We start from the raw sequence: 23,572 nt of genomic DNA on the forward strand, positions 1-23,572 counted from the left end.
AGAAGAAGATTGAAGAAGTGTGGAGAAGATAACAAATAGAGGGAAAAGGTTGTGAGGGAAGGTTAATTCAATGAAGGAGGATACGGTAGGTTTCAGAATCCTGGATCCAGAATAGCGAAACTCAAATATAGAGCTCAGAATCTAGAACCCTGAATTCTGACCTCTGAAATTCAAATTAAGAATTGAGAATCGAGAATCCAGTGACAGGATTCTTGGAGTCTTAATAGAAAAACCAGATTACAGAGTCCTGAATTCAGAATTTAGAAGTCAGAACCTAGATTCCTGAGGCGTTAGTTGTTCCAAAAAGAATTAGAAATCAGGGTTGATATTCATAAATCTAAAACTCGTGCATTCCTGAATATTTCAAAACTTTTCAGAAAACAATAAAGGAAAGCTGCGTCTACAACTACACGTCAGAACTCATGATCCAGTTTTCTTGTATCTGGCGTACCTTTGGCGCGTTTTTCTCGAGTTTTTCGTTTCTAGAGAGAAATCTAGAAAAGAGTGTTCTGATACTTTCCCGAATTCAGAATTCAGAACCCAGAAACCTGAATCTTGAATTCTGAATTCTGAATCTCGAGTTCTGAAATTCAGGAGTGAGGGTCCCGGCTCCGGAAGCTTGATTTCAGATACCAAAATCCGAAATTCACTTCTCTGACTTCAGAATCACAATTTTCAAAAATCTGAAATTCTGAACTTCTGAACTTCCTAAATTCCTGATTTTCGGATTCCGAAAATTACAGAAAACAGTGAAATAGACAAAGATACGTTTCAAACTACACGCTAATCTCAGAATATAATATTCCTGTTATCTGGCGCGTCTTTGACGCAGTTATTCTGCGATTTTTTAAAAATCTAAATACAAAAAAATGAAAAAGTCAACATTCTAAACTTCTGAAGTTCCAAATTCCACATTTGGTGGTTTTCAAAATTTTCGATTTAGTAGAAAGGAGTTCGGAATCCAAAATGAAAATGAAGAATCACCAAAAAAAGAATCCAGAATTTACATTATTGGAACTTGAATCTTGAATCCTGAATTCAGACTACAAAATCGAAGAAATATGAAACGACTAATACCCGTTTGAACCATCCGAGAAAACAACTTAACATCTTATTTTGCCTCAGCTGCAAATCTTGATTCAAATGAAAAACATAGATTTGCAGAGAACTCCCTGTCCAAATAAATATCATTTCCTCCCCCCTCATTCATCTATAAATATCTCTTCGAATGACGTTTTTTTCTCTCAGAATCCGGAAGAGTATTCATTCTCAAAAAGAGCAAGATACCCTGAGGGCTCACTGATTATCAATTCGGTCTGATTAAGAACGCGGAACTTTTTTTTTCAATTCAACAAGCTTTTCAGAACATATCAACTTTTAGAAAAAAGAAGAAAAAGCTAAAACAAAGGAGCCGTTTTTTGACGAGAGAAGAAGTTTTGTTCGTGTCAATCTGTCAATAAACATCTCGGGAATGCATGAGGAAACGAAAAAAGGAAGGCGGAAGGAACAACCCACAGGGTGCGATTTCCATATTTTCGAGTTTTTCGAGGATAGACACAGACGTTTTTTTTCTTTATGGAAAGAAAGTTTTGAGTAAAACTCCAAAAATTCGGGTTGTATCGAAACTTTGTTTGGGGGCAAGCAGGTTGGCAAAAATTGAAAATTTCAGAAAGAGAGGTCAGGTGTATGTCTGAAAACAGGAGTCATGGGGATTCTGAGATTGGTTTTAAATCTTGAGAAGAAATTATGTATAGAGCTGGAAAATAGGGCTAGAATACATTTTGGGCTGGACTAAGCAAGGATGGAAGCTGAAGGCATGCTGATTCTGATTCTCTGATCTTTTTCAGTCTCAACTTATAGCACCATCAGGTTTTGAAATGACCGGTGTCTAAATAGGAAAGTTGACAAATGTCTGGCTCCAAAATGTCGTGGACCCTAAAAGCAAAAGCTACTGTGCGCTGAAATGAGCTATCCTCTTTGTCAAGCTATAAACCGCAAGTGTTGCTAGCACAAAATAGCTGTACACTACAAAAGTGAAGATCTATTAGGTGTTTTAAAAGTTTTCCCATCAGTTTTTAATCAAATGTTCATTGATGAGAAAGAGTTTATCTTGCATTCAATCATAACAGTTTTGTCCTGCTTACGAGTTTTGCAATGATCGAAAAATCTGAAATCAGTTGGAGTCTGGAGAATACGACGGATGGGGTGGAATTTCAACTCACTGAGCTTTATCATTTGATCCAAACAAAAACTAGGAATAGTGGTCATATCGAGATGCACTGTCAACCCTGGTCAAATTCGAGAAATACTTTTACTTGCTACCGTAACTATCGTACTGTGCCTCACATACATCATCTCTGTTCATTTCAAGTTTTAGGGAAATTCAAAAACAGACTCTGAATATCCGAGTATTCAGCTTTCCAAACATAAAAGATTATTCCAAAAAATCTTAAAGTATGTGTAGTATATGACATTGTTTAAGACTTTTGTCGTTTTCATTGTGTCCCAATTTTGAATTTTCTGAATCTGTTAAAAAAAGAATAAATGAATGTGAAATTCTATTTTATAACAGGTTTAATTGTTTCAAAACAGTTGTAAGAAATAAAGAACAGAAAAATATCAAAGAAAAATTTTAGTCGCCTGCAAGATTTGAAAAAAAACTAAGTGTATAAATCAATCAATAATAATTTAAGCTTGATTATCTATTTATGAATCCCATCCTCTTCATTTCCAACTCATTTTTCTCTAAAAAACATATCTCAATTCGATTGGTCAACAGGTATACTGTAGCGACAGCTCGATCAGTATCTCTGACGATGTACTCGGTGAAGAGGTCGATCCGTTTGAAGGGGCTGTTGGTTCTTCTCTCATGTTCTTGGCTGAAAATAATGATGATTTGAAGACATTTCAATAAAGTAAAAAACTTACTCGAAATAAGGAATGAATACACGTCGGAGTGTCTTCAACCCTATCCCATTACTGATTCTCAATGGATCCAGACAGACTTTCCGACGTAGAGAAATATCGACTCTCTTCAAATTTTGAGAACCTTTCCCTGCTTTCCATTCATTCAAGAAATCAATAATATCATGCTCCGAAAATTTGACATTTTCCAGAATCAGATACTCTCCTTGAAAATTGCTCCAGATTCCCGAGTTGAACTTTTTAGATTTTAACGGTTCCTTGCTCGAAAAATCCTGTACTTCTAAATGTTTCAGTTCGGGAGCTGAAGGCAACCAGTCAATTAGTTTCTCCAATTCTATGGGGTCTGTTAGGTAAACCAAAGCTCGGGTTGGTTTAATATAAGTTGGAAGGAATGACTCATTCTTACAACTTCTGTAATGAGTGACTTCGTAGTCCAGATTCCTTCCAAATAGACACTGAATGTGCTCATAAACGAGTTTCATAGTTGATTCGTGAGAGTTCTTATCCAGAAAAATGATTGAATTGTAGGAACTTGTTGATGAGCTGTAAAGTACAAAAATGAAAAATAACAAGTGTGGTTGGGTTTGAACCCCCGATCGAGGGTCGACCAGCTGATCACGGAGGCAAAAACGTAACCAACTGAGCTACGCAGCGCCACGACAAATGTGTGGTTAAGGCTGTGATGAACTATGGATTTTCTCCATTTGGAAACAATTTTCAAAAAAATTCGAAAAAAGAAACACTCACCAAGAAGTTATAACTACTCCCTTAACATAAATTGGACTCTCCTTGATATGTTTCGATCCAGATGGGTGTAATAAGACCAAAGGAAGCTCTTCGTTACTATTTGTAACCGCGAAAAACGAATTCTGTGCTCCTCTTTTTCGGAGACCAATTGATTTTACTCGTTTCCGAGAAAATGCTTCAATTGAAACTTTCATTCTTGATGATAAAAGTGAGAGAAGAAACAGATTATCCACATCCAGATGACTGAAGATTTCTTGTTTTACCAGGAATGGAAATTGCAAGAATTTCATTTTTATTAAAATTATTGAGTGAGGGAGAAAGGGGATGGAATAAGGATAATGGGGTCACCGAATGATGTATTGCTTGTTATGACTGGGCTATTTTGCGAGCAGCTGCAGTGACTTCTGGGAAGGTAATTGTAGTTTGAAGTTGGTCTGTGGGAAAAAAATTAGAAATGAGTTGAAGCACGAGCAATATTACTAACAAGAATCTTAACGTACTTCTTTTTCAAGTGGAACCAGAACAAAACGGCTGAAATCGCTAGTAGAAGAAAACCCATGAGATCATTGATAAGAAGGGCGAATGATGATGATGATGAGCCACACATTGATTGATAAATATGAAGGATATGAGATCAGATTTCAAGTGGAAAAAAGAAGACTTTCACTTTCTTTTCTTCGACAACTCGAATCGACTCTTTTTTTATATCATCGGATCATTTTCATCGCGTTTCCTGAGAGAATTTTATGAAATTCTGAAACTCTTGAGACCGTATTGAATGTTGAACCTGTATGATGAAGAGAAGGTTTCATGACATATTCATGACACAATTGTATCCATTTGCACTAATTAGAGAATAATGTATAAAGCAACAACTTGCAAAAGGTAACGTAAACTTTATATGAAAATCGTTCATTTTCAGAACAAAAAAGGAAGTATGGAGACGTTTACAAATGAAGTTTTGGAAAAATATGCGAGATTTACAAATCAAAAATTCTGTGCGAAGAAAATCATCCAGTACAAAAGGCATATTGTGACAAGTTATGAATAAATAACCATGAGTGAACTAGGAGCCGTATAATGTTCTTTCTGATTTCAATATGGCAGAGTGTCCAGAAGTAAAATTGATATTCTCTATTCGTTTTTTAAATGTTCAGATAAAAATTCTGCGTCTCTCATTATGATAAATTTGTTACCTACAGCATATATTACAACGACCAATTGAAATAAAAAAAACGATAGAGAGGCAAACTCCAAAAAATTCAGGTCAAACTCAGTGACCTGATCTGAACCATGAAGCATACTATTTCGCAAACTCCGGACGTATGACACTGATGTAAATTGTGCCAGGTAGAATAATGACATGAAACCGAGACGGACTACATTCTGCAATGTGATAAAGATTGTTGAATAATTGCTCATTTTAACGTGTATTATTTATAGCGTGAAAACCGGTGTTCCACTAACCCGGTTAGATCGTTATCTTGTGTGTATTTACGTGGACGTTTTTTCACGTCCACCAGTTCAGTCTGATAGTGAGTTCTCACTAATAAAGGTTCTCGCTCTATCAACTTCACTTCTCTCTTGGCACCCAAAGACATAACAAAGATGTTGGAAATAATATTGTTTCTGGTAACAAGCAAAAGGCAACTGCGAGCACCCCTGCAGACAATCCCTGCAGACACTAATGTTTCTTTCTTCATACACGTTCCAGTGCGCTCAAGTGTTGACTGACGCATCCTGTTCAATTTTCGTTGAAACGAACACGGATTACCGTACTCTCAAAGACATTGACGACTGGAAACCGAACAAATCGAGAAGAAACGAAAGCCGAAGGAACGAAACGGGAAGAAAACGCTAAACTTTGCAAACACATTCACGTCAAATTGTTGGAGTTTACTGTAATCCCAAGTTAAAAAAAGATCTTACTGGCTTATGCGCTAACATTTGTGTCAAAATCAAAACTACGGAACTAAACAATCTATTTAGAGAATTGTGCGCAATCATTACTTTAGCTAAAGTCAGCTCGCGAACAACTGTTCTTCCCGTTTCGCTTCTACACGATTCGTTTCTTCTCGCCTCGTTTTTTCTGTTTTGGTTTCTTCCCGATTCGTACGGTCTTAACGATTGAAAATACTATTTTGAAGCTTCACTTACTGTTCCTGTCTCTTGACGGACTAACTCCAGAATCTGCCGACGCAACTTTTTTCGTTCTGGGCACAACTTCATCAAAACGGTTTCTGTAGTCCCAAGTAGGCTGAAAAGAGAAGATAACTTTTCGGAGTGCAAATGTCCAAGTCGCATCTAGGACCTTTGAAGAGAAACTTTCAAAATCTACTAGTAAATATGAGTTCTGCAAGTTAAATTAGCATAATATGATATTATCAAAAGTCTGGCAAACACCTATTTAGTACGAGGTTTTTACTGCCTTTCTTGTCTGCTAACATGACTCCAAGAACTATTTGTTTGTTGTATAATCCTAGGATGCATAAAAATAGATGATCCTAAGTTATTATATTGATTCAGAGGGCACGTGCATCTCAGGGTATATCGACGGGGTTATCATAGCGTACACTGAATCAGAGTTTTCATAAAATTTCAGCAATTTTAAAGTGTTTATCAATTTAAAATATAATTACACAGATGGTGTTCTTCAAACTTTTTTTCTGCTCATTTCATGTAACAAACAATTATTCTAACCATTTTTCCAGTGATAATTTTTCCAGTGGATTTTCCAAAATTGATGAGAACATTTTCTTACAATTAGATGTTCGATGTCAAATCTTTCATATCATTTTTCTGAAATGAGGAGAAATATGTTTCGAGAACAAAATCTATGAAGCTTCTCTCGGAATTTCAGAAAAACTCTGAGACTTCCGAAATGAAATTGTTTGTATGAAAAATTTCGACTCGATGTACCCTATGGTAACGATGTATCCCATGATCATAGCTCCACAATGTCCCCCTAGACACAATGTAGCCTTTGATTCAATTGTGCTGTCCGAGGTTCGACAACAGGTGCTTGGAAAGTGACAAGAGTGGTACATTCTTTGCGTCACAGTGAATATTCTAACTTCTGTGCATACTATACCAACTATACAATTTCGAATGTTCCCTGTGACACAAAAAAGTGTGCCTTTTGTCAATAAAACGTGGCTGCATTGGTACCCTAAGACTCATCGTGCGAATTGCACTGGAAAAGTGCTCATTTGGCAAAATTTCACCACAGCTACCATAAAGATGGCACGAACTTGGGTTGAACACATAGTAATTAAAGTAAACTTAGTTTTTCTCTCTTCATTTGTTGATTTTTCGCTGTTTTTACCAGCTACGCTCCAGATTATAGACGTAGGGAGTTTTGATGGTATGGGACCAAATTGAAAAACAGTTCTGATATATAAAACTCGCAAAGAAAGATAAGTTCAATCTGTATAAGTGACTTACGGTAATGTTTGATACCGCGAGCAGATCTCAATAGACGTGATGATCCAAGTAAGAAGATTACATGCACAAAACGGGTAGATCAATAAGGACGGAACAAACGGTGATATTATCGTTGTGATGTTGGGAGACACACCGCATGTTATCATTTTTGTAACAGCAATTGTCACAACGTAAACGGATATCACCGCTGCAATTGTTTTCTTCTGTGGAGACAAGCCTATCGATATGTTCCACATTGCAAGACCAACAGTGGAAAAAAGAGAAACGAGTGTAGTCGATACAATAAATGATGTGGTTCGCGTGATGTTGGAAGGAATAACTACTGTCAGAAGCCCAGTAACAGCGATTGCCATTGTATAATAAAGTGCCGTCATAACACTTGCAGTTTGTCGGTTTTTCTGTAAATATATGAATTATTTGAAGAATTGACTGTTATGTCAACAGTTTCATGACAAGACGTCCCGCCGCCTATTTTCCAAATCTTGATACCCATGTCAGGCTAACCTTCTCTCCCCGTCGCCCAACGTGTCTCATCTGCATAAATCAAGATTGTTCCAACTTTTTCTCAATCACAATATCTACCTGGAATGCCTTAACTAATCACGCTTTTCGTCTAATTTGTCCCACTAAATTCCTGTATATTCTGCTAAAAAACATAACCCGATTTTGATGCTTATAGATCTATTCTCTCCTCTTCCCAGTGCAAGATTTTATCATGCTACTCTCTACCATTAAAGGGGGACTGCGGTATTCTAAAAATCGAGATTTTTTATAATCGACTCAGAACTCCATATGTCAATCCCCCCTACTAAAACAAATCACCCAGACTCTCTTGTGTTCTTTCGAACATCCGTTCCATTTTCACCATTGAAAAAATAACATATTTTCGAAACCTTATGGAAACTAAGGGTATTCATCTAGCTTTTCTTACGAAAACTTTTTTCCTGCCTCCCTCGAATCTATTTGCAATTCTAGCAACGTCTCATGTTTCATGTCTCCGGCTGATCGCTCATCCAAACTCCTCCAAACTCCTCCAACAACCAGAGGAGGCGTATGTGCACTGTTCTATCGCAATTTCATAAACTTGGTTAAAATTGATATTGACGAGAAGGTTTATCTCATCCATTTCTGCGATACAATATTGTGCTAATGTGATACACAACACCAAATGCCAGTTTTGGTAGTTTTACACCTCAACCTGTTCCCTTACTTTGCACCCGATTCCTCCTCCCAACATCTGAATGTACTAGTTAACACGATAATTCAAAGTGAACCTATGCAAACGCGCTATTTTGAGAGAAATCGCTTACCTAAATTTTTTTTTCAAACTGAAAAACTTTGACAAGAAATACTTCTGAGGAGAAATATGATCGGGGAAGTCCAATTTTTGAAAAACCAAAAAGTATTAAAAAATTGCAATTTAGGCGTCAAATAACTTTAGCAAAATGTAGTTTCAACAAAGCGCGTTTGCATAGGTTAGGATTGAATTATCGTGAGTTAACGTTTACAACAATAAACACGAGTTAACATTCAGAAACATATCGCCTTTTAATTGTGTACGTTTATATACAACTTGTTATTCAATCGCGTATTTGAAAAAAAAACTCTCACCCACCATGTTCTTGATTAACGCTTCAAGTTCGGCTAGCTCTTCTTTATGACTAGACAACGGAGCTATAATCCATTTGTCTTCAGCTTTCATGATGAATATTCTGCAAAAACTATAATAAATTAGACTGTATTAGTTAAAAAAGAAAAAGAACAACGTTCCTGATCGTTCAAAAGAGCAACTAACTGATCAGTAAACTGAGCAATCAAAACTAAAAAATGAAGTTCAAGAAGTGCAGCTCAAAAAGGATAAGTGAAGAGTTTTTTTGACCACAGTTTCAATAATCAACTTTTGTGCGCCATACCAGGCAGTAAATAAATAGCAAGGGGTCATGTTTTCAAAAGTTACTCACGGGTAAATAAAATAATTAAAAACATAAAAAATTCTACGAGTGACTTTAATTGCATGAAAGTTGCATGAAAATGTCTGAAATGAATTGCATGAAATTCATTTCCAAAACATGCTTCCTTTGAAGGCTCTCATTTTCAAACAAGAAGAAGAAAAAGCTGAAGGTTCAAAAAAGAAAAAGAAACTCAAGCAAATCGATATTAACATAGCTAGAAACTCCATTAATCTAGCATTACTTAAGCTGGCTTCAATGTTGGCATAACGAGGCTGAGGCGGGAGCTAGCTAGATTGAAAAACAGCTCGCTAGAATGACGATGCGTCTAGCTAGATTTGTCTAGTATTAATCTCGCTAGGACGATTTATTGACTTTTCAAAATGAAAATTTGGTTTTTTCAGAATTTACGCAGCTAAAATAGTTTTTAAAAAAGCAACGAACACAACGTGACAACAATTTCAGATCTGCAGATTTTAAACCATATTTTGAATAATTTTTTCTTACTTTCTATCAAAAGAGTTAGTATTTTTGCCTAATTTGGATAGAAAATGAGAAAAAACATTTCAAATATGGCTTAAAATCTGAAATTGAGAGAAAAATGCAAGCGCGCTCTAATACGGCTAAAGGATCTCAGCGTTTCGTTTCAACGGAACGGCAACGAAACCGCAACGAAACGGATATGCCACGGGGATTCGTTGGGGTTTCGTTGCCGTTTCCTCCGGAATGTCGTGCAACAGAGCGCAGTTGCGCGTTTTACACTGATCGCGGAGTCCCCACCGATTCCGCGGAAGAAATTTTCGATGGAAAAATTTTCGATGGAAAGTGGGCGGAGTTTCAACTTGCAACTTCGCCGCACACTCTTTGCAGAAACATATAAGTCCCGAATCTGGTTATTTTTCGAAGTTTTTGCTTCGTTATGATTTTTTATAGAGTCATAGAAGTCGGCTCTCACTACTCAAAAAAAAATTATCGCAAAATTAGGTAACCCGTGAAAAAATTAAATCGGGAAAAAAGTGTGCGGCGAAGTTGCAAGTTGAAACTCCGCCCACTGTCCATCGAAAATTTTTCCATCGAAAATTTCTTCCGCGGAATCGGTGGGGACTCTGATCGCGCTGGCACACGGCCTCCAGCGGAGGCCCTCTCAATGCACTGCGCTCAGTACTTTGAGAGACTCTAACGTAAATATCCGACACTAACTGGGGGTTACGCAAATACGCTCTATTGAACTCTAAAAACAGGCGCGAAATTTAAATTTTTTGACTTTATTTATATAATTATAAAGCTAAAGTCCCCCAAGTTTCGTAACCAGTTGACACTGGGTCAGAAATCCTGCATTTATAGAAAAAACACCAAGAAAGTATCAAAAATTTTAGAAGAGACTTCAATAAAGGCACAAAGTAAAAATCTCTCGAAATAATAATTTCCAAAGACATCCAACAGGCCTTAAAAGCAGAAAAATGTTCCTAACTTACTGAAAAACTGAGAGTTAATGTTTAAAAATATCAACAAAAAAATTTCGGTAGCCTGGATTCGAACCCAACACCCACGGACTACCAGCCGCACCCTCATCCACTGAGCCACCGAAGCACTGAAACAGGAGGGTGCGGCAGCTCCCTATATGTGGGGTTTTTTTGATAATTCAAAATATAGGTGTGTGGGTGGTGCAACGGGGCGCGTTTGCATAACCCCCAGTTAGTGTCGGATATTTACGTTTAACTCTTTGAGAGGGCCTCTGCAGGAGGCCGTGCTGGCATCCCCCTTCCTTCCTTCCGTATAAATAACTGTTTGCAATATTAAAAAACAATTTAGAGGAGAATATAATTTATTGAGAAACAAAAAATTAAAAACCGAAATCATTCTCGTTTTCTAATTGAATGCCGGAAGATGTCCATGTAGCGAGATAAATATCATATGATATATCTCTTTCGTTGCCGTTCCGTTGAAACGAAACGCTGAGGAGTTCCAAAACGTTACAGTTCCAAAGCGTTACAGTTCCAAAACGCAACAGTTCCAAAGCGTTAGAGCACCACTTTTCACTAAAAATCAAAACCGTGCCGCGGCATTGCAAATAGGCTCCGCCCTCGTTTACGCTCCGCCCATTCATTTTTTATTGTTTTTCTTCGTGTTGTACAACATGTTGTCTCAACACAGCTTAAAATGTGGCTAAAAATATTTATTCGTTGGAAAAAGTACATTTTCAGTAAAGTAAAAGGTTTTCTTTCTTTTTTTGTTTTTTATTAAAGAAAAAACTAATTTTTCTCCGAAAAATCACAAAAACGTGACCTTCTTTAAAAGTGAGCAAATCAAACGTGGCAATATTGATGCGCCGCCCAAGCGATTAGAAAAAGACAGATTATTGTGTTGTAAATCTTTTCCTCACCGACCGCAAATTTTTTTCTGCAAAAAAAGCAAGTTTCAATTTTATTTTGCCAGAAAATTCACTCTTCAACGTCCCGGCGGCCTCCTTTTTTCGATAACTTCCTCCATCTGTCTTCTCATCGATTCGCCATCTCAACCGCCTTTTCTCCTTTTTTTGGCGCTCTTTTTCTCCAAATTTCTCTCAGTTTTTTCTCTTATTTTTTATTTTTTAAAAGAAGTTTTACCAACGCGTCCAGCAGATGTCCTCTAGGTCACTCTCCGCTCAACGTTCTCTCAAAAATCGATGCATATTTAATGGGGCAACAGAAGAGAGAGAGAAAGAGACACAGACATGTGACACGTTGTACACCGCCCAAAAAACGATGCGAAGCGGCCGGCGTTCTATTCAGTGCCAGTGGTGTCGCTCTCTTATCGCCCTTTCTCTTCGCTTTCTTCTTCTCCATTTTTCGTTTCCTTATCAAATCAATCGATCGTTCTCCTCGTTGCTCATCGCTAAATTGATTTTTCTTCCAGGTAATGACTGAAGTCAACGATGAAGACTATCCCGAGGAGCTAGATCTCTCGCATACCACCGAGGAGAATGAGGGAATCGTTGGTTCCGTCCCGTCGGACGAAATGCATTTTATTGGAGCGCCGCCGGGAAGTGATTCAGAAGTCGATGATGAATACCTTCAATATCAGCGCGATCCGTACAGTGATTATTCCTCGAGCGATAATGAGTTCGATTGTGACGACTACTTGAAGGTTGGAATTGACTAATTATTTCAATTTTGAACATTTAATTTCAGAAAATGTCCCGAGAGATGCCAGATTTAACTAATGATCTGATTGTCAGTGGGTCGGATAATACGCGTCTCCAAGAACTTCAAGATTTAGGCGACCCGGTGGAGTTTCTAAAGGTAAGAAATGAAACTGAAACTTTTTACAGCAGGTTAAAATCAATATTTTGCGAAGAAAAATTTCAAAATATAGAGCCACTCTAGACGTGGATAGAATGATTGTGAAAATTGTGTAAAAAGCTGCTATAAAAATTCCTGATTCAATCGGAAATAGATAGAAAGAGTGGAGATCCACGTTTATAATTTTTACGTACAGCCTTGCTTTACAGATAAATATATAGAAATGAAGCAAATAACGAAATTTCAGGTCTTCTTGACAGCTTCAATGATGGGTCAACCACTAAAAGTGAAAGATGGTTTCGATCCGGAAGACTTGGACAAATGTTGTTCCGAATTAATGGGAATCACTCTGACCGGTGTCGCCAGTGTCTTGCTCGGCGCTGAATTGCAGAATATTCCGAATCGATCGAAGACTGAAATGGCGTTCGCATTGGCAAACCGCGGATGGTTGCGAGCAGTTAATTCAAAGTTTTATCCAGTTATTCCGGAAACTGAGAATGATTTTGTTCTTTCCTTGATCGAAGGAGCTGAGAGACTGTGAGTTTGATCTTTGTGCGCAATTGCAATAATTTGATGAATTCAGGCAACATTTGGATGAAAACAAGAAGCGAGAAGCAGAACATTACCCATCCGCGGAGAAAGAAGTAAATGCTCTCATATCATTTAATATGATTGTTGAGCTTATGAATGCTGTTCGTGAAGAATATCGCATCATGCTACTTCCTTATCAAACTCTCAGCAATGGTTATCTGGATATGGTGACTGGCAAAAAATACCCCGAAATTCACAAGAAATACTTTAATAAACTCAATCTTGACGAGACAAAAGTATGGAATTCGGAATGGTTTAACGCGTTCACAGGACGATCGACACTTAAAAAGTTCGTGCAAATGGCTAGATTCGCCGAAATCGTCGTGGTTGAGAATCCAACATCTCAGTTTTGTTTCAGAGCTGATAGCGAGAATCGTGAGTGTCTTTGAGGTATCACTTGTCGCTTTAAACCAATGTTTCCAGGGCCCGTAAGAATGTTCACCGCCAATGATATTAAAGACGTCGAAGAGAAATGGTCGTCTGGAAACGAGAAAAACAAAAATTTCGGAAGAAATTACGGAGGCCAGGGTCAGCGAGGATTGCCGCGTGGAGGTTGGTTTAGTGATTCGAAAAATAAGTAATGAGTAAAAAAGTTTCAGCTTCACAGCAGCCGAAACGAAAAATTGAACAAGATCCCAACTATCGATCTAGCACGTTTGCCGGTGGGATAAACGACGATGATGACGATGGATCATTGGTAAGGAAACACAAACAAGCTTTTGAATCTCGAATTTCGAATTCCAGATGCCCTCTACATCAGCACGTGAAAATCAGGCCGGTCCATCCTCCAGCACCCAACCGGAATATGGTCGACGGTCTCCGTCTCCAACTGCTCGTAATCAACGCGCTCGTAGTCCAAGTCAAGAAAGCCGCAACTCAAATACGGTGCCTCAGTCATCCTACAGACCAATTGATCCATTCGCAGGTGCTATGGTTCAGCCGATATCCGCGGGTGTCAATGGTAACAGAAACGCTCAAGGTGGGTACGAAACACGCCGACTCCAAACGTTCGGTGCGTCGTCGTCGGAGAGTGACGAGGTGTCCGAAGGATGTTACTCAGACGACGATCCCGAAGATCAGAAGAGGAAAACGATAGAGAGAAACGAGAAAAGATTGAGAAAAGAAGCAAGGGAGATGGAGCGAAGAAAAAAGCATAAAGCTGAAGTGCATGTGCCGCCCGGTGAGGACTTGCTCTCATGAAATACAAAAAAAGTCGTGAAAATTCATTAAAAAATGTATTTATTTTTTCAGTTACCCGCTTCCAAACGAATCCATTCTACAAACATAAATCTGCAAGAGCTCCTGAACCCTCGAACCCGCGTGCATCTACTGCAGTGGAACAAGAAGAACGAGAAGAGTCGGTTGTTGCTCCAAGACAATCTCCATTCGATGCTCCATCGGCTCTCGCACCAGCTCCCGCTACCGCTCCCGCCGCGCCATCCCCCGTCCCACAACCCTTGAATGCCGATGCTCAAGTAAATGCAGAGGAAGTCTTTCTCCCGCCACCACCGGCGACAGTCGCCGCCAATACGCTCCCACTCATCGTATCCTCATCTACCCATGACCAAGATCGCTGTCCAGCTCAAATGCCATATAAACCAGCAGAAGGTGTTTTGGAAAGAAATAAACAGGAAGAAGCGGATAGATTGCGACGTGAACAACTCTCCGAAATGCGCATGAGAAGTGGTTTTAATCAAGTTCCCGCCTCACATCCATGGATGTCCGCATCCTCGAATCCAGGACCGTCTCAACCACAAGCATATGAAGAGCCAGCGCCAACCAAGGGATTCGGTAATATTCTCCCGCCGACGGTCCAAAGAAGTGTCCCGCAACCGCCTCCACAGCAGGCTCCACAAATGCAGCAACAACAACAAGAACCTATTTACAGTACACCATTCGTAGAAACTGTCAGTTTGAGCTCATTAATTGTGTTGAATAATTCTCTCGGTTTTCAGTATCAAGGAAGAAATCGTCAAGGAATGGCTCCTCAGAATTACGCTCAACCCGCTCCTCAGAACCACGCTCAACCCGCTCCTCAGAACCACGCTCAACCCGCTCCTCAGAACTACGCTCAATCCGCTCCGTCCCAACAGCAATACCCGCAGCATCAGAATCTCGTGCAACAAAACCCGCCGTTGTTCCCAGATCATTCAGCTTCCCAGCCTCAATACCAGCCGATGCAACAACAATATCAGCAGCCGCTTCCACAAAATCCGTATCCGATTGGATCCCAGTCATCATCAACATTGCCACAACAACAACCGTACCAGCATCAGAAGTGAGTTGTGATTGGAATAGAGTTGTGTGTTAAAAGGGCGTGGTGGCATGATTAACCATGCAAACCTCTTCTCAACCTCTTGGGCAGATTCTTTGCAACTTCATACAAAACTTGTTATAATGATATGAACATTTTCAGCCAAGATTCCTACCGACCAACTAGTCGTATTTCTAATCATGCCAACCCGCAACATATGGATAACCAGTACTCCAGTATGAGAGATGCTATGAGACCTCCGGTACCTCGCAACGATATGAATTATGATTCAATCCCATCGAATAGTCTTCATCAAATCCCGCCGATGAATCAGCCTCAATATTCAAGCCAGCAACGACAGTATAACGATGTTTACCCGCCGGTTAATCCATACAATAATCGTGTTCCCTCTACGGATTTCAATGACCGCCGGAATAGGAACGAGCAATGGCATCAAGTACAGCCAGGAAGCTACGATCCATATGGGCGGTCTCAGAATCCTGGACCCGGAAGCAGTTATTACCCGCGGGGAGAAGAAAATTGCGCATCATTTTTCGGTCGTCTTCGAAAGGCGGCGGCCGCTAGCGGAGGAGGAGAATCAGAGGAGGTCAAGCAAATCAAAATCGAAATTCAGAGAATTGTATTCGACTATGCGAGCGAGAACCGAGAGTTGACAGTGAGTTTGAGAATAAAAGTATATTCTAAAATATTCAAACTTTCAGTTATCCGAACTAAAAGCCAATCTCGTACGGAAAATGCGGCATCTCCAGTTCTTCGATGTTCACGAGTTTATTCAAACTTACCTGAGAAATCAAGTCGTTATCGTGAATAATGGACCTTATGGACCAGTCGTCCGACCGACCTAATTTTAAAATTTAAAACTATTTTTATTCTTGTAGAATCTTTCTTTTCCCGCCGCCTTTTCTTGTCTTTTGGGCTTTTAACATTTTATTTCAAAGTATTGATAGGTTCCCGCCGCTTTTTAAAATCGTTCTTGTCAGCAAAGTGTATTGGTATTGATTCACTATTCTTTCTTGGTTAACTATAAAATTTTGTGGTCTTGATTCATGTTTGAATATTTATAAAAACTTAGGGGAGGTGTAGGCATGGAACCGGGAAGAGAAGAAAACTTTGCATAATACTGCGGCAAAAAAAAGAAAATTGTTTTTGAAATTCAAAATTTTTTTGATTGTTTAGCGATACGTGTGTTTCAAGGGGAACAGAAAAAGGCGAACTCGGGTTGAAAATTGGAACGGAAGGCACTGGCGGGGGGGAGGGGATGGGAACGGGGGTGATGCACGTTTTCAGAATTTTGGGAGGATTGCTTGGGAACAAGTGGGATGAGGGGGCCAGAATTCAGATAGATTGATTCGGTTTTTCTGAAACCAGGGAAACCGAAAGAATCCACCTGAAATCCGTAAAATAAGGCTCATATTTACAGCAGAATTTCACTAGAAATTTGAGGGGAAAAAACAACAAAAACTGACTGGGAGAGCAGCTAATAGGAATACAGAAAAAGAGAATGACAGATTTGTTTGCAATGTATTGAAGAATTTGGAGAAATGTGTGTGAGAATATAAAATCTAACAAATTTTGTAAAAACAGGGTGAGAAAAAGGTAAAAAGATGGGAAAGGGGAAATCTACGACGGGTTTGAAACTAAAAAGGGGCAATTCTTTTGATGATTTTTGGAGAAAAAAAGATCACAATTCGAATGAAAATGATGATGAGGGGAGTCTGGAGGGTGGGCTTTAAAAATGTTAAAAAAATTTAAAATTATAACAAAAGGCAAGTGGAGAGAAGGGAGAGGGGGCGGTGAATCCTGAGAGGATATGTATTTCCATCAAATTTATTGAAGAGAAGTAGACAGGAGGGGGGCAATATTCTTTAAAAACCGAATAAAAAAGAAACAGCTATCGGGTTGACTGTGGAGATGATGACAAGATTATTTGAAGAATGAAGATTTTGTGAAAATTGGAGAGAGAGAGAGGGAGAGAATCAGCATGAGCAATGATTCAGAAGCTCTGATTGTGGTCCTTCTTCGGGGCGATACAGGTCGTAAATGCTTGAGAACTGAAAAAAAATTATAATAGATTTCAGTTTTATGTGAAAAATTGAAGAATTTTGATTTTTTCGAAAAAATAATTTCTGGAAAATTCTTCTCGGAAAGTATTATCGCGGTACGCTTCTTACAACCGCGCTCTACCGAAACCGAAGAAGATTGTGTGCGAAATTGAGAGAATCAGAGAAAGAGAGACATTTTTCAAGGGAATTTCGGCGGAGCGCAGTTGTAAGAACTGTGCTTTGTTTGTTTGGTACAGAATCAGCTGGATTTGAGTTCCCAAAATCTGGAATTTCCAAACTCACCAAGACATTTCGAAACCATTTCCGACAGAAATCATTCGGTTTCAAAACGGTATGGTTCCAAAACGTCTCAAATTCCCCACCTAATCCCTTACTTACCCCATTCAAATGCTCCAACGAGGGCAGAATATCCAGGAGCTCTGTATCAGCTGGATCATCGAACCACGTCGTGACGGGTACCTGAATCTCTTGTTCCAGATTTTTCATTCATCAGAAATCTCACTTACCGCATTTTCAGGATGGAATGCATAACTGGCTGGCGAGTTGTCAATTATCAGACATTGATTCAGATTTCTTCCTAGACGACTCAAGTCTGAAAATGAAAAATTCTCTCTCAATGCTAATTATCAATTCCTAATTACTCACCTTTCACATAATTACCCTTATGGAATACACACGCTTCACGGAAGAGTCTTCCTCTGAACACCTTCTTCTTGTCCAGCAAATCGGCGACTGGATCCGCGTATTTTGCCAGCGACGCGGTGAACAGAATACACTCGAAATGTTCGCCAACTTTGGCGAGAAACTCGTCGACGTACGGTCGTTTCAGTACATAAACTTGATGCTCGACACCATCAATCTCGACGGGAATCACGAAATCTGGATTCTTCACGGGCTGAAAGTAGATAGAATTTCAGATGACTAGATTGAGATAAGTGATGTGTGAAAAAGAGAAGAAAGAACAGCTGTTCACTTGAAAAACGTCAACACATTCCAGTTTGTTTTGAATTGAGTTCAAAAATTTTCGACTTCGCGGTTCAAAAGATTGATGAATGGACTGGAAAAAGTTCCCTATTAGTATGGCATGTTCTCCTATCGATATAGAATTTTTAGAAGTAAGTTTTTCAGAGAAATGTTGAGTATATGACTTTTAAAATTTTGAAAAAGAGAGCTAGAAGTCGCCCATTTCAGTTATTTCCAGCTAATCTCAATATATTCTAAACTATACTTATGGTTGAAAATAATCGAATTCTCACTAATTTTCAGCCAATTTCCAGCGATTAACTCACCTTGAACGAAGAATGCACCAGTGTCTCATCAAGATCGATCACCAAACACTTTTTATTGCTATCTTGGGGTAACAATGGGGGTAGAAGTGGCTTCTCGTTGATGGTTCCCTGAACAGATTCATAGTAATTTTCAAAATTCAAAAATGAAAATTTGCAGATTTTGGGTTACACTGGAAATTCCAGCCTGGAATGATACCTTTTTACAACTCAATAATCCTAATTCCATAATTTCTAACGCCGACGGTGTCCTTCCGGGTTTCCATTCGATGAGTTCTCGATAGTTTAACCGATAGTCAAACTCGTCTTGGAACATCATATGTCTCCGTTTCACATTTTGGGGTTCCCGCATTGTTTCTAACAAGTAAAAAATATCAAATAATTAATGAATCGGGATGGATGAAAAACGAAACGAAAATCAGCGAAAAAGTTGTGTCGAAAAGCTTGGTTTGAACCGGTGACTTGCCCCGCTCGCCAATGAAAAAAAAGTGAGCTCCGGAAGAGAAGAGAAGGTATTACACTCACTCAAGAGAGAACTGCACTTCTTTCTTTTCTTTTTCACTTAAAGATGAAACAAAACTGTTATGATTCTCTCTGGGGGCAAAGCACACCTGAAGGGGAGCAAGGAGCTCCGCCTGTTTTGCCACTCTCTCGATTGTTTTCGAAGATGATAGAGAGAAGATGAGTTTTGCAAAGAAGAAGAATGTCGAGTGAGTTGGCGAGAGATGAAGGACAAAGGTCGAAAAGAAGAAAAAGAAGAAGCGAGTTCAAAGGCAGAAAGCCATAAAAATTCCTCTGACGTTGTTTTAAGAGCTTTTAGGAGAGAGACGGAAGGTTGAGTGGGGGAGGAAAACTACCAGGGCGGGCTAATTAGGGAGGCTCCACACACTTTTAGAGAATCACTGGCTGAGAATTCAGGAACGTGGCGTAATGATGCTTCCTAAAAACTTAAACACGTCTGAAAATAAGCGGTGCTCATTCGACTAGGCTCCGCCCACCATTTCAGATAACTATTGGGATTTTGGCGATAACACACCCTATAATGCAAAACCAATTTCTAGAAATGGGCGGAATCAAAAAAAGCCAAAAATTTTGAAAATGATGATTTTGAAACTGGAAAAGTTTATATTTCTATCGAATTCTATTTATCTAGGCTCCGCCCACTTTTCAGCCAGATTTGAAAAATTACTAATTTTAAGTGATACCATTGCAAGTAATTACTTAATTACAGAAATGGGCGGAGCCAGGACACGCCCACTTTAAGTTCGCAGTAATCAACAATTTAATAACCTGAACTTAACTGTATCCTTCATTGCTACTAAACGCGCCAGATCTTTCAAGGCTATTTTATATGATTCCAGTATTACTCAAAATCGCTGAAAAACAATTGTTCAAAAACTCACAATCGAATCATTGGCAATCTTCTCATACGTTGTCACTCCATCACCAGCTGGGCCAATCGGCTGACCATTCTGATTTGTCGCCGGTAGTCCTGTCACCGTTCCGTCACGATGCACCTAGAAAATGGAATCTGGAATTGCGGGATTCAGAGACAGGAAAGGATACCTGTGTGATAAGCTGAATTGGGGGTCCCGCATTCGTCGGTGTCGACGGTCTTCCATTCTGATGATTGTTGTTGGTACTGTTCGTTCGCTGGTTTGATTGTATTTTCTCTGCAAAATCAGTTGGTTTTTCATCTTTTTCATCTTTTTCGATCCACCGGAAACATGGATGCTCCTATCATTTTTATGTGTTTTATGTGATCAATGAGCATGAGTTTGGAAGGGAAACAAATCCCACCAGCTGTCTATCTCTTCTTCTTCCAAAAACTCTTCATTTCAACTCCCACAACTTGAAGAAACCCGCAGGAAACTTCGTATGAATCAAAGTTCGAGTTCTTTGGATGGGTCCCAGGCACACCGAGTGGCACCATCTGTTTCGGAAATCACAAAAAAGAGAGATGAAAAACTGCGTTTTCATCTTTCCAGTGCGGGGGTTCTCGGAGTAATTTGAGAATATGAGGAAAAGATGATATTTTGTGGGAAGACGAGGAGGGAGATTATGAAATGGGATGATTTTTTGAAGAGTTTTCTGTCTCTCTGGTCAAAGTTTTCGACTTTTTGACTACGGGGAATGAAGTGAAATGAGTGATGGAGTAGTGAAAGTGACCGGTCAAACATTGATGATATAGAGTTCAGGGAAATCCTGTCTGCTGGAAAGAGTTGGGTGGGTATAGGGGGTCGATTCAAAAGGATTAGAAGAGTTCTACAGACTGAAAGTGAAGGAGAAAAAAGAGTTTCGGAATGAGAAGATAAGGCAAAGAGCTGAATTGTCAAGTTTCCGGATTTACAGTATTCTATTAGCACGGCGCGCTTCTAACAACCGCGCTCTACCGAAAACGAAGAAAATTGTGCCGAGATAATGAATACAGGAAACTGATCTTCTGCTGAAGATTTCTAGTGAATTTTTTCGATGAAAGCTCTCCCAAAATTGCGATTTTTCAATTTCGAAATCTAAAAAAGTTCGATTTTCAGCAAAAAAATGAAAACCGAATGTTCTTTTTTTGCTATTAGCTGGACACATTTCTTACAACTGCGCTCCACCGAAATACCTTCGAAAAATGTCTCTTTTTCTCCGAGTCTCTCAACTTCGCACACAAATTTCTTCGGTTTCGGTAGAGCGCGGTTGTAAGATGCGTGCCGTGCTAATAATAAAAGTCCGAAAATTATCTGAAATTTCGATTTTTCAAGATTGGGACAATCTTTCATAAGTTATTCAGTTTCAGACATTTTCTTCATAATTAAAACTTCCAGTCACTTTTCCCGTCTAAACCTCTCTTAACTATTCTCTCTCCTTTCCTTTAAATCCCATCAAATTTCCACTGTTTCATGTCTGTGCAAACATTGCGCAAGTTCAAAAATTCTGTGCGCGTGAGCCCATCACCTCTCCTCATCAAAATTGTGGTTGTGACACATTGCCTGAGGCGGCGGGGTGATGGGAGGAGGAGGAACGAGTAAGGAGACCGATTATTCGCAAATAAATCAAAACCAGCTGCCCTCACTTTTTTTTTCAAAAATCTCTTTTTTCGGCACCCCGGCTGAACTCACTTTGCCGTCTTTCGACAAGTTGAGCCGCCGCGTTCGTGAATCGGAAAATATTGACTTTTTGATAGTAATGGGAATGGTATGGACACAAATCAATGGTAGTTTTGATAGAAATATGATGAAGAAAAGATCATTTGTGGGTGGATGAGACGAGGCGGATTTCCGAATGATTGGAAGATTTTTGATGGAAAAGAGGGAAAACGAGAATCAGAGAGGATAGGAGTGAGTGTAATAACTGGAACATCAGAGGAATGAGAAAAACATTTTTTCGAGGAGGGGGGAGTGAAGTGAGGCGATCAAAATAATTGTTTTGCGGGTGACTGAAAGAACCTCGAGATGTTGGAAGTTCGACAAAATATTTGCCCTTGAAATGTTCATTTTTCATGTGATTTTCAGAGAAAAACAGCTGAAGGACGTTTTGAAACTTTGAAACCAAATTTTTGCGGTTAACATGAGATCAAAAGTTTCAAAATGTGTTGGTTTTGGTATTCCTGGTTTCAAAACGTTTTTTTCAGGCAACTATTAGCACGGCACGCTTTTTACAAACGCGCTCTGCCGAAACCGAAGAATTTTGCGTGAGAAATTGCGAGACTCAGAGAAAAATAGACATTTGTCAAGGGCGTTTCGGTGGAGCGCAGTTGCAAGAACTGTGCCGAGCTAATAGAAGAGCTACAAAAAAGATATAAACTACAAAAATGTGCTCCGGGACACTTCGAAACTGACCGTTTTGTAACTATTCCATCCCGTAACTTTAGTCTCTAAAAGTTGCGAGATGACATAATTTCGAAACGATCAATTTACAAGTTTCAGATTCCAAAAAACTTCTTTTTTTTCGAGAATTACAGAAAAAACAACTCACCGATCTCTCTGGGCGGTGTGACACAGCAGAAGAGCGTCTGAAAACAGCGCGCCCATCTCGGTTTCCTTCTTGCAGTTGATCGTTTCTTCTCATTTGATGCTGAAACTTGGATAGTCATTAGTCATTTTTAATTTCAGATTTTTGTATAATTCAAATCTCATCCCAAAAACAACACATTTCCAGTTTTCTTACCACTTGCTGGAAAAGGATTCAACGGAGTGATTGCTGACGTGGCACCATTCTCATCATCTCTTCGTGATGATCCACCCCACACCACATTCTTTGGATTACCGTCTTCCCGTTGTTTCACACCACCGTTTTTCTCGTCTTTTGACAGTTTTGCACGTGGCATTGCTGGCACGTTACGGTAGATTCCCACTGGTGGACTCATCACAGATTCTGGAGTGTTCTGTGGAAACGGTGGGTACCGTACTACTCCATTCCCGTTTTGGGCAGTTGAAGTAGACGGAAATCCATTCATTGTAGGCCTTCCAGGCGTTTGTTTCATTCGACTAATCTGCCGTTGCGATGGAAATTGAATATTGTGTCGACTGTAATAGCAGGTGATCCCTGATTTCTCGTCTTCTGATTTACTCCAATAATCCAGACTATTTATTCCATTTTTCGGTTGTATCGGTTGTAAGGGGGCGGAGCCTTTCCGCACACCATCTTTCAACATGGAAGGACCGACAGGTGTACGTGGTGGGGGCACAATCGACGAGTAGACGACGGCGGATCGAGTCGATTCAGCGTAGGTCATCCGAAGAGGAGAAGGCGTGAGAAGAAGAAGAGAAGGATCGAGGAGAGATGGACTTCTTGAAAGTTTAGAAAATGTTGAGATTGTGGACGGAAAATCGAGAAGAGAAAATGAAAACGAAAAGGTCAGAAAGGAAGAGGGAGTTGGCATTATACAAGATTATAGATAAAGTAAATTCGGCAGAAAATGAACAAAAATGGCATTTCAGACAATAAGATTTCAGAAAAAAATGTCATGGGGTGCTGGAAAATCTTCCGAAAATTAGATGTATAGAAGATTTCACTGGCATTA

At 39.4% G+C, this 23,572-nt stretch overlaps 4 protein-coding genes across 4 annotated transcripts; 1 reads left to right on the forward strand and 3 right to left on the reverse strand.

Moving 5' to 3' along the window:
- Window positions 1–2,698: 2,698 nt before the first annotated feature.
- On the reverse strand, window positions 2,699–3,407 carry GCK72_000757 (uncharacterized protein; the record flags this gene model as incomplete). Its single annotated transcript, XM_053722664.1, has 2 exons — window positions 2,699–2,879; window positions 2,929–3,407. The coding sequence occupies 2 exons, from the start codon at window positions 3,405–3,407 to the stop codon at window positions 2,699–2,701; spliced, it is 660 nt and encodes a 219-aa protein (XP_053591309.1).
- A 2,401-nt stretch (window positions 3,408–5,808) lies between these two features.
- GCK72_000758 (uncharacterized protein) lies at window positions 5,809–8,818 on the reverse strand (the record flags this gene model as incomplete). Its single annotated transcript, XM_053722665.1, has 3 exons — window positions 5,809–5,929; window positions 7,117–7,514; window positions 8,732–8,818. The coding sequence occupies 3 exons, from the start codon at window positions 8,816–8,818 to the stop codon at window positions 5,809–5,811; spliced, it is 606 nt and encodes a 201-aa protein (XP_053591310.1).
- A 3,145-nt stretch (window positions 8,819–11,963) lies between these two features.
- Window positions 11,964–16,057, forward strand: GCK72_000759 (uncharacterized protein; the record flags this gene model as incomplete). Its single annotated transcript, XM_053722666.1, has 11 exons — window positions 11,964–12,191; window positions 12,236–12,346; window positions 12,594–12,883; window positions 12,930–13,312; window positions 13,361–13,489; window positions 13,537–13,634; window positions 13,682–14,117; window positions 14,189–14,844; window positions 14,893–15,215; window positions 15,354–15,867; window positions 15,914–16,057. 11 exons carry the CDS (start codon window positions 11,964–11,966, stop codon window positions 16,055–16,057), a joined length of 3,312 nt encoding a protein of 1,103 aa, XP_053591311.1.
- Window positions 16,058–17,188: 1,131 nt separating this feature from the next.
- On the reverse strand, window positions 17,189–23,284 carry GCK72_000760 (uncharacterized protein; the record flags this gene model as incomplete). The annotated part of the gene is made up of 9 exons (XM_003109362.2): window positions 17,189–17,263; window positions 17,654–17,734; window positions 17,782–17,867; window positions 17,921–18,170; window positions 18,565–18,672; window positions 19,965–20,078; window positions 20,128–20,234; window positions 22,525–22,623; window positions 22,717–23,284. 9 exons carry the CDS (start codon window positions 23,282–23,284, stop codon window positions 17,189–17,191), a joined length of 1,488 nt encoding a protein of 495 aa, XP_003109410.2.
- Window positions 23,285–23,572: the final 288 nt, after the last annotated feature.

Source organism: Caenorhabditis remanei, chromosome I (genome assembly GCF_010183535.1).
Source record: "Caenorhabditis remanei strain PX506 chromosome I, whole genome shotgun sequence".
NCBI classification, from domain to species: domain Eukaryota; kingdom Metazoa; phylum Nematoda; class Chromadorea; order Rhabditida; family Rhabditidae; genus Caenorhabditis; species Caenorhabditis remanei.